The sequence below is a fragment of the Salmo salar genome, chromosome 06, assembly GCF_965601325.2.
Source record: "Salmo salar chromosome 06, fSalSal1, whole genome shotgun sequence".
NCBI lineage: Eukaryota > Metazoa > Chordata > Actinopteri > Salmoniformes > Salmonidae > Salmo > Salmo salar.
Window position 1 is genome coordinate 25,499,412 of NC_138296.1, and position 11,069 is coordinate 25,510,480.

The 11,069-nt window shown below is 48.1% G+C and overlaps 1 protein-coding gene across 1 annotated transcript in view; it reads left to right on the forward strand.

The window, feature by feature from the left end:
- LOC106606705 (voltage-dependent calcium channel gamma-1 subunit) overlaps positions 1 to 9,286 on the forward strand; it is a 173,774-nt gene extending 164,488 nt beyond the window's left edge. The window contains exons 3-4 of the mRNA XM_014203061.3: positions 5,183 to 5,320; positions 5,533 to 9,286. Coding sequence (XP_014058536.2) covers positions 5,183 to 5,320; positions 5,533 to 5,774 — 380 coding nt within the window. The 3' untranslated portion in view covers positions 5,775 to 9,286. The remainder of the gene's footprint in view (positions 1 to 5,182; positions 5,321 to 5,532) is intronic.
- Positions 9,287 to 11,069: the final 1,783 nt, after the last annotated feature.

Genomic DNA, 11,069 nt, shown 5'->3' on the forward strand with positions numbered 1-11,069 from the left:
GTCACCTGGAGACATGGCTTCTTTCTTCATTACTCCTCTGCTAGAAGCAGTGCTAATAGACAGTTTTAGTGTATTGTAGCATGGTTAAACCAGACTGAATGCTGAGAGCTAATAGACAGTTTTAGTGTATTGTAGCATGGTTAAACCAGACTGAATGCTGGGAGCTAATAAACAGTTTTAGTGTATTGTAGCATGGTTAAACCAGACTGAATGCTGAGAGCTAATAAACAGTTTTAGTGTATTGTAGCATGGTTAAACCAGACTGAATGCTGAGAGCTAATAGACAGTTTTAGTGTATTGTAGCATGGTTAAACCAGACTGAATGCTGAGAGCTAATAGACAGTTTTAGTGTATTGTAGCGTGGTTAAACCAGACTGAATGCTGAGCTCAGTGAAACAATGTGTCACGACTTCCACCGAAGTCGGTCCCTCTCCTTGTTCGTTCGGCGGACGACGTCACCGGCCTTCTAGCCATCGCTCATCCACTTTTCATTTTACATTTGTTTTGTCTTTGTCTTACACACCTGGTTTCAATTCCCCAATTACTTGTTCATTATTTAACCCTCTGTTCCCCCATGTTTGTTTGTGAGTGATTGTTTTTATGTAATACAGTCCGTTTATGTGGGCTCGCTTATTTTGTATTGTCTTTGACATTTTTTTGTAAAATATGTTTATTTACTCATATCTGCTGTCCTGCGCCTGACTCCTCTACACCAGCTACACACAGACCACATTACAGAATCACTCACCAGAAGAATGGAGTCAGCAGGAGCAGACGCCCTCCCTGTGGAGATAGAGGAGCGCGTCCAGCAGCACGCGACCATATTGAAACATTTGGACAACCTGCTGACTGCCCGCGGACTTCCGGATCGGGGCCTGTCAGTTCCATCCCCCAGCACCTCCGCTCCGATGCCCATGGAGCTGGGAGGTGCTGCACTTAGGGCGACTGGAGGAGGGGCCATTCCCTGCACCATCTGTGGCTGCAGAGGGCACACTGCTGGTCGGTGCTGGGGGGGGTTCCTCAGGGAGTCGAGGCAGCAGGCAGGGCACTGTCATGTCACCCCAGGTGAGTCGGCACCAGGCTCACCCAGAGACCCCTGTTGCTCACATGTATGTGTTTATTTCATTTCCTGAGTTTTCCCCGCATTCCCAGCATAAGGCGCTCGTAGATTCAGGCGCAGCTGGGAATTTTATTGACCGGTCATTTGCCCATAGTTTAGGGATCCCCCTTGTTCCTGTGGATATGCCCTTCCCTGTGCATGCCCTAGATAGTTGACCATTAGGGTCAGGGCTGATTAGGGAGGCCACCGCTCCACTAGACATGGTTACGCAGGAGGGTCATAAGGAGAGAATCAGTCTCTTCATTATTGATTCTCCTGCATTTCCCATGGTGCTGGGCCTACCCTGGTTGGCCTATTATGACCCCACTATTTCGTGGCAACAAAGGCTCTCAAGTGGTGGTCACAAGAGTGCTCAGGGAGGTGTGTGGGGGTTTCCATCGGTGCGACTACGGTGGAAAGTCCAGACCAGTTCTCCACCGTGCGCATCCCCTCAGAATATGCCGATTTGGCTCTCGCCTTCTGTAAGAAGAGGGCGACTAAATTACCACCTCATCGACGGGGGGATTGTGCGATGAATCTCCTGGTAGACACAGCACTTCCCAGGAGTCACGTGTATCCTCTGTCACAGGAGGAGACAGTGGCTATGGAAACATATGTCTCCGAATCCCTGGGGCAGGGATACATTCGGCCCTCCACTTCACCTGCCTCCTCGAGTTTATTTTTTGTGAAGAAGAAGGATGAGGGTCTGCGCCTGTGTATTGACTATCAAGGTATCAGTCAGATCACTGTGAGGTACAGCTACCCGCTGCCTCTCATCGCCAGTGTGATTGAGTCAATGCACGGGGCGCACTTCTTCACAAAATTGGATCTCAGGAGCGCTTACAACCTGGTGCGTATCCGTGAGAGGGACGAGTGGAAGACGGCATTTGGTACCACCTCAGGGCACTATGAGTACCTTGTCATGCCGTACGGGTTGATGAATGCTCCATCAGTCTTCCAGGCCTTTGTTGACGAGATTTTCAGGAACCTGCACGGGCAGGGTGTAGTGGTGTATATCGACGACATTCTGATATACTCCGCTACACGCGCTGAACATGTGTCCTTGGTGCGCAAGGTGCTTGGTCGACTGTTGGAGCATGACCTGTACGTCAAGGCTGAGAAATGTCTGTTCTTCCAACAGTCCGTCTCCTTCCTAGGGTACCGCATTTCCACTTCAGGGGTGGAGATGGAGAGTGACCGCATTTCAGCCGTGCGTAATTGGCCGACTCCCACCACGGTAAAGGAAGTGCAGCGGTTTCTAGGGTATGCCAACTACTACCGGAGGTTTATCCGGGGTTTTGGTCAGGTAGCAGCTCCCATTACCTCACTGCTGAAGGGGGGGACCAGTGCGGCTGCAGTGGTCGGCTGAGGTGGACATGGCTTTTGGTCACCTGAAGGCTCTGTTTACCTCGGCTACCATGCTGGCTCATCCGGATCCCTCTTTGGCGTTCATAGTGGAGGTGGACACATCCGAGGCTGGGATAGGAGCCGTGCTCTCTCAGCGCTCGGGCACGCCACCAAAGCTCTGCCCCTGTGCATTCTTTTCGAAGAAGCTCAGCCCGGCGGAGTGAAACTATGATGTGGGGGACCGGGAGCTGTTGGCTGTTGTCAAGGCTCTGAAGGCGTGGAGACATTGGCTTGAGGGGGCTAAACACCCTTTTCTCATCTGGACTGACCAGTTCTTTACCCGTTTTGTTTCACTCTGTCCTACAGACCAGGTTCCCAGAATGCTAATGCAGACGCACTGTCCCGGATGTATGACACAGAGGAGCGGTCCATACTTCCGGCCTCTTGCCTGGTAGCACCGGTGGTGTGGGAGCTGGACGCGGACATAGAGCGGGCGTTATGCACAGAGCCCACTCCCCCCCAGTGTCCAGCTGGGCGCCTGTACGTTCTGTCTGTTGTCTGCGACCGTTTGATCTATTGGGCCCACACGTCACCCTCCTCTGGTCACCCTGGCATCGGTCAGACGGTGCGTTGCCTTAGTAGGAAGTACTGGTGGTCCACCTTGGCCAAGGATGTGAGGGTTTATGTTTCCTCCTGCTCGGTGTGCGCCCAGTGCAAGGCTCCCAGGCACCTGCCCAGAGGGAAGTTACAACCCCTACCCGTTCCACAACGGCCGTGGTCACACCTGTCGGTGGACTTCCTGACAGATCTTCCTCCCTCACAGGGCAACACCATGATCCTGGTTGTTGTGGATCAGTTTTCTAAGTCTTCCGGCACTACGGGGTGCCTGAGGATATAGTCTCTGATCGGCGTCCCCAGTTCACGTCCAGAGTCTGGAGAGCGTTCATAGAACATCTGGGGGTCTCGGTCAGCCTCACCTCGGGTTTTCACCCTGAGAGTAACGGGCAGGTGAAGAGAGTAAACCAGGATGTGGGTAGGTTTCTGCGGTCATATTGCCAGGACCGGCTGGGGGAGTGGGTGGCGTTCATCCCCTGGGCAGAGATGGCCCAAAACTCACTCCGCCACTCCTCCACTAACCTCTCTCCTTTCCAGTGTGTACTGGGGTATCAGCCGGTTCTGGCACCGTGGCATCAGAGCCTGATCGAAGCTCCTGCGGTGGACGAATGGTTTAAGCGCTCAGAGGAGACGGCGAGCGCCGACCGCCACCGTAGTGAGGCCCCGGTGTCTGCACCGGGGGACCGGGTCTGGCTCTCGACCCGAAACCTGCCCCTCCGCCTGCCCTGCCGGAAGCTGGCTTCGCGGTTTATGGGGCCATTCAAAGTCCTGAGGAGACTGAACGAGGTATGCTATAGGTTACAGCTTCCCCCAGATTACCGTATTAATCCCTCGTTCCATGTGTCTCTCCTCAGGCCGGTGGTGGCTGGTCCACTCCAGGAGTCTGAGGTGCGGGAGGTTCCTCCGCCCCCTCTGGACATCGAGGGGGCACCGGCGTATGCTGTTCGAGCCATCCTGGACTCGAGGCGTCAGGCGTGGGGCCTTCAGTACCTCGTGGAGTGGGAGGGGTACGGTCCGGAGGAGAGATGCTGGGTGCCGGTGGAGGACGTCTTGGACCCTTTGTTACTGCGGGAGTTCCACCGTCTCCATCCGGATTGCCCTGCGCCTCGTCCTCCGGGTCGTCCCCGAGGTCGGTGTCGGCGCGCTGCTGGAGCCGCACGTCAAGGGGGGGTACTGTCATGACTTCCGTCGAAGTCGGTCCCTCTCCTTGTTCGGGCGGCGTTCGGCGTTCTGCGGTCGACGTCAACGTCACCGTCCTTCTAGCCATCGCCGATCCACTTTTCATTTTCCATTTGTTTTGTCTTTGTCTTACACACCTGGTTTCAATTCCCCAATTACTTGTTCATTATTTAACCCTCTGTTCCCCCATGTTTGTTTGTGAGTGATTGTTTTTGTGTAATACGGTTTGTTTATGTGGGCTCGCTTATTTTGTATTGTCTTTGACATTTATTTACTCATATCTGCTGTCCTGCACCTGACTCCTCTACACCAGCTACACACAGACCACATTACACAGTGGGGATCGCACCATTCAGTCTGCTGGTTCAACCAGGCTAACTATATAGTCAGTGATACTTAACGAAGACACTGTTCAAGAGGGCAATCTGCTGTATTCTCTTCATGCTGATTAAGGTTAATTGGAGGGGGATGGGTTAGTGGGAGTTCCAATGCCTTAGAATGGGAGATGAGTTACAGTAAGAACTGAATGATTTTCTGTTGGAAATCAAGATGGTAAGATAAACAGATTGAGGGCCCCTGATCCTCCGAAATGCTTGACTTGAGGATCCTTCTTTCTAGCATTACAATACAAAACATTACAATACAAAACCTCAAAGTTGACTTATTAGCACTGTCATAAGCAATGTTAAACTGGCCATGCCATGTTCATTTTTTAATAAGACACACTGTAGCAAAACGTTTCGCAACAGAAAAATGGGACTATGTGTTCTTATTGGACAAGTTGAGATAGTATCTCCCCATTCCAGAACATTATCTCTCCACTGAAAATAATCCAGGTTAACTCTCTCCCTCTCTCTCTCTCTCTATTTCTTTCTCTCTCTCTCTCTCTCTCTCTCTCTCACTCGCTCTCTCACTCGCTCTCTCACTCTCTCACTCTCTCAGAGTACAACCTCTCAGCAGCGGCCATCGCTGTGTTCAGCCTGGCCTTCATGATCCTGGGGTCGCTGTGTGTCGTGTGCTCCTTCGGGAAGGGGAGGGACTACCTGCTGAGGCCTGCTGGGATGTTCTTTGCCTTCGCAGGTCAGACACATCTACTTTGACTGAGATATTCACGTCATACATCAGGCATGACTACAAAGAACATTGTACATTTTTCTGCCTGTCCATCCAGGTTCATCAGTTATTCGTTCATTTGTTCGTTAGTTCGTTAATTAGTTTGTTCTGTCCGTGTCTCCATCCGTTTTTCCGTCTGCCCATCCATCCATCGTCACCTGTACCCCTTCTCCCTCTAGGTCTCTGCATCATCATCTCTGTTGAGGTGATGCGGAACTCCACCAAGCGGATGATTGACAGCGAGGAGACCGTCTGGGAACAGTACTACTACTCCTGGTCCTTTGAATGTGCCTGCACCTCCTTCGTCCTCCTGGTCTTCAGTGGTCTCAGCCTGTTGATCATCTCCATGCCTCAGATGCCACGCAACCCCTGGGAGACCTGTATGGACGCAGAGCCAGACTCCATGGAGCCCTTAGACTAGTAGTAGTAGAACAGATTAGACCTGACCAGATCAACCCCTGGGAGACCTGTATGGATGCAGAGCCAGACTCCATGGAGCCCTTAGACTAGTAGTAGTAGAACAGATTAGACCTGACCAGATCAACCCCTGGGAGACCTGTATGGACACAGAGCCAGACTCCATGGAGCCCTTAGACTAGTAGTAGTAGAACAGATTAGACCTGACCAGATCAACCCCTGGGAGACCTGTATGGACACAGAGCCAGACTCCATGGAGCCCTTAGACTAGTAGTAGTAGAACAGATTAGACCTGACCAGATCAACCCCTGGGAGACCTGTATGGACACAGAGCCAGACTCCATGGAGCCCTTAGACTAGTAGTAGTAGAACAGATTAGACCTGACCAGATCAACCCCTGGGAGACCTGTATGGACGCAGAGCCAGACTCCATGGAGCCCTTAGACTAGTAGTAGTAGAACAGATTAGACCTGACCAGATCAACCCCTGGGAGACCTGTATGGACGCAGAGCCAGACTCCATGGAGCCCTTAGACTAGTAGTAGTAGAACAGATTAGACCTGACCAGATCAACCCCTGGGAGACCTGTATGGATGCAGAGCCAGACTCCATGGAGCCCTTAGACTAGTAGTAGACTCCACTAGAACAGACCAGATCAGAAAAGATTGAAACAGAACTGACCAGACTAGTCTAGTCCAGGGGAATCTTCAACAAAGGCTGCCAAAACCATACATGTTTTTATAGAATACAACTGAAGATAAACTAAATTGAGGCTGGTGGTGGGGGCAACAGAGTTAAGGATACAGAGGAATGAGAGTGGGGCACCCCGCCTAAGTAATGGTAGAAGGGGAAACACTGCACTACACTGCTTGGTTTTAAGTGTACAGATAAAGATGTAAGGCAGGATCTCTGAGCAGTCCTCGAGGGCCACAGATTTTCCTTTCTTTGGTCCTTAACTGATACATTTCTGTCATTGATTGCAGAGAGTGTCCGCTCTCCTGGTCCATATCATCCGTTACTAAGCAACAGACTCTGTGGCACTTGAGGACTGCCCTGATATAGGGTGCGTTAGTAAATTCACCATGGCAACTTACTTCGATTTCAGACCACTGGTTGGAGAGTGCCAGAGCGCAGAATAATTTAGGAATTTACGAACTGCCTAAACTCAGTTGTTATGACAGATGTAAGTAAATATCGGCTAAAAAACAGAACTTAATTGTTGCCAGTAACACAGTTACAGTCACTAACCCTCTTGATAACATGAAAACACTCTAGCACTTCTACCAGCTCTGCTAGGGTGAGTAACATGTTCAGAGTGAGGTGTTCTCTCATTTGTGTCTGGAAGTAGCTAGCAAGCAAGCTAAGCAAGTTTAGCCAGTTGGCTTGGGTGCTTGACTGCCGATGTGAAGTCAGAATGCTCAGATCAACCCTACACCTCGGCCAGAGTGTCCAGTGTGTGCTCTGAACGCTCCGAGAGCGAAACACTCTGAATTTATGAACGGACAATCTGACAACGTTCTGAATTTACGAACACTCAAAGCACACTCCGAGTGCACTCTGACACTCTAAAGTGAATTTACGAACGCACCTATAATGTACAGTATTAAAATGTAACTTTTGCTATAAAGTGACCACAGAGACAGAAAGAGCTAAAGAACATGGCAACATAGTGAGCTGCTACTCTGTGTAATTTCATATAGTTTGATCTGTCTTGTACACTTCTAATATACATTTCCGCTCTAGCGTTCTACATTTTTGTAATGAAATAAGTTAATGCTTTAATGAACGTTGCATTGTAAATATTCAACCGTCCAGGCAGCTACAAACAATGTTTATTTATTGAACATGTATCAATGGATTAAACCATATTGACACTCCAGTGCAATGCCTGTACAAGGATCTACTGTATTAGTTAGGGAGCTATACTGCTGCTTGTTGTTTACAGAGGAAACGTAGAATGTACAGCCTATATACAGTACTTGTATGTTTTAAACATAGGCCTATAAAGATGATAGATATTATGTTGTTTTTTGTTCAATAGTAGCTTCATCAAACAATCCATTGCAATCTAGCTTGAACACAAAACATTAAAGCCCACCACAGTTTTTATTGGACAGATACATTGTCTCCACTGAATGGCAATATCTCCCATTGTGTACCTATCCTCATATTGTATTCTCTCTCTCTCTCTATTTCTCTCTCTCTCTCTCTCTCTCTACTGTTTAATTATCTCTCTCTCCCCCCTTTCTTCCCATCTGTTTCACTTAAAGTTCCAAATCAAAAGATGAAGTGTGAGAATGTTTCAAAGCGGTTGTGATAAATTCCTTTCTTTCTATTGACACAGGACAGTTGTTGCATAATGAATTATCGTCAAAGTATTATAGCCAGCTGGACAAGCTAAATTGTAGTGATTTTCAGTCAACAAGTGACAGGCATGTTCTGTTTTTGGGGAACACTTTATATAGGCACTGATTTCAATAGCTACAAAGCAGTAATGTTCTGTGCTGACAGATTCAAGTACATCTAAACACAAACATCCCTTGTTCTCACCCATATAAGCACCTAACCCACTGTTTTGTAGCAGGTTCTCTGACAGGTACAGTATAATATATATTTTCTACAAGGCCTAACCATTGCTGTTTCGCCGTAAGCATATAGTCATAGAGTTATTAAAGAGGCAATCTGGAGTTGAAACAACAACAAAGGATCACCCTGCCACTGATTTGGTAAACAGCTGAGAGATGGGACTCGAGATACAATATGTAACTACTCTCAATGTATAGACAGAGCTATGGATGCAAGGACTCGCCATCCTTTAGATCAATGATAGTTTTAACCATGTTTTGAGGATATACAGTGTTTGTTTACAATTACATTGTGGAGTAAAAAAAAGCTTATATTTTGGGTTCTGATGTGGTATGACAGTTGAACCAAGCTAATGAGGCATTTCAATGGGAATTAAAAAAAATTATAACGGATGTCTCTATCGCAGATTGCCCCTTTAAACAGAGATACAGTTTACATATATAGACCTTTATTCCCTTCCTTCAGCCAGAAACCCCACAGCTTCATCTCTAACCCACCATGACACGCTTTCACTTCTATTTCATTCAGAAAGCTGTTCTAGATTGAGAGACAAACATTTTCTAAACGCTCCATAAACATTGTATCTTGGAGGTCATGGCTTCTGTGAGAAGAAGCCGTAATGGATGCAGAACACTGACCTGCATCCCAAATGGCACCCGATTCCCTATACAGTGCACTACTTTTGACCAGAGCCCAATTGGTGCCATTTGGGAAACAGCTGAGCTCTGTTTCCCAAATGAGCTCACAAATCATTTCTAGCTCTGCTCCCCTCAGAGCCAATGTTCACCGGCAGACAGACAGCTAACTTAAAGTAGTAGGCTGTGTCTCTGTCTGTCTGCAGTGGACCCAGGCAGCAGAACACGCCTCTCTACTTTTAACCCTCTAGCTGCTGTAGCACATCCATTCTGTTACCTGGGCTACGTCCTAAATGGCACCCTATTCCCTTTACAGTGTTTTCAATTTTACCAGGGTCCATGGTCAAAAGTAGTCCCCTATATAGGGAATAGGGTGCCATTTGGTACGTAGCCTCTGTCGCAGTGAACCCAAGCAGCAGCACGCATGTCTCTGTACCTTTAGAACTAAAAGGGTTCTTTGTTTGTCCCCATAGATAACACTTTTTGGTTCAAGGTAGAACCCTTTGGGGTGAAAGAGGTTTTACTAAGAACCTGTTAGTGGTGAAAATGTTCCACATAGAACCTTAGTGGAAAGATATCCGTGGAAGGGTTCCACTTGGAACCAAAAAGAGTTATTTTCAAAGTGATGAACCTTTTCTGGTTCTAGGTAGCACCTTATTTTCTAAAAGTGTACCCTGTCAGCCTCCAGCACATCATCCCTGTCATACACACAAGTGTTTGGTTTTTCTAAAAGAATGATAAAACCAAACTTCAGTTCTTCAGGTGTTAATGATCAAACTCCCCCACCTGATTACAACTTAATAAAATAGAGCTTTATAAATGATTAGTGTCATATGGATTCATTGATTAATGATTAATGTACTCATAAACACCATAGCACAAATGCATTAAATGCACAGAACCACGTAATCACTTTATTTGGATTTCCCCATGGATAGAGAGTACGTACCTATTCCCCATCACAACAGGGACCGACTGGGACCAGAATGTCATACCAGCCCATGTTTTCCCTCAAGTCGCTCATTATTAGCCAAATAATGATCATTATGCGTGAAATGTAGACCAGCCCACTGAGCTACAGATGAACCAGTGTAGACCAGCCCACTGAGATACAGATGAACCAGTGTAGACCAGCCCACTGAGATACAGATGAACCAGTGTAGACCAGCCCACTGAGCTACAGATGAACCAGTGTAGACCAGCCCACTGAGCTACAGATGAACCAGTGTAGACCTGCCCACTGAGCTACAGATGAATTAATGTAGACCAGCCCACTGAGATACAGATGAACCAGTGTAGACCAGCCCACTGAGATACAGATGAACCAGTGTAGACCAGCCCACTGAGCCACAGATGAACCAGTGTAGACCAGAACACTGAGATACAGATGAACCAGTGTAGACCAGCCCACTGACATACAGATGAACCAGTGTAGACCAGAACACTGAGATACAGATGAACCAGTGTAGACCAGCCCAGTGAGCTACAGATGAACCAGTGTAGACCAGCCCACTGAGCTACAGATGAACCAGTGTAGAACAGCCCACTGAGCTACAGATGAACCTGTGTAGACCAGCCCACTGAGCTACAGATGAACCAGTGTAGACCAGCCCACTGAGCTACAGATGAACCAGTGTAGACCATCCCACTGAGCTACAGATGAACCAGTGTAGACCAGCCCACTGACATACAGATGAACCAGTGTAGACCAGCCCACTGAGATACAGATGAACCAGTGTAGACCAGCCCACTGAGCTACAGATGAACCAGTGTAGACCAGCCCACTGAGCTACAGATGAACCAATGTAGACCAGCCCACTGAGCTACAGATGAACCTGTGTAGACCAGCCCACTGAGATACAGATGAACCAGTGTAGACCAGCCCACTGAGATACAGATGAACCAGTGTAGACCAGCCCACTGAGCCACAGATGAACCAGTGTAGACCAGCCCACTGAGATACAGATGAACCAGTGTAGACCAGCCCACTGAGCTACAGATGAATTAATGTAGACCAGCCCACTGAGCTACAGATGAACCAATGTAGACCAGAACACTGAGATACAGATGAACCAGTGT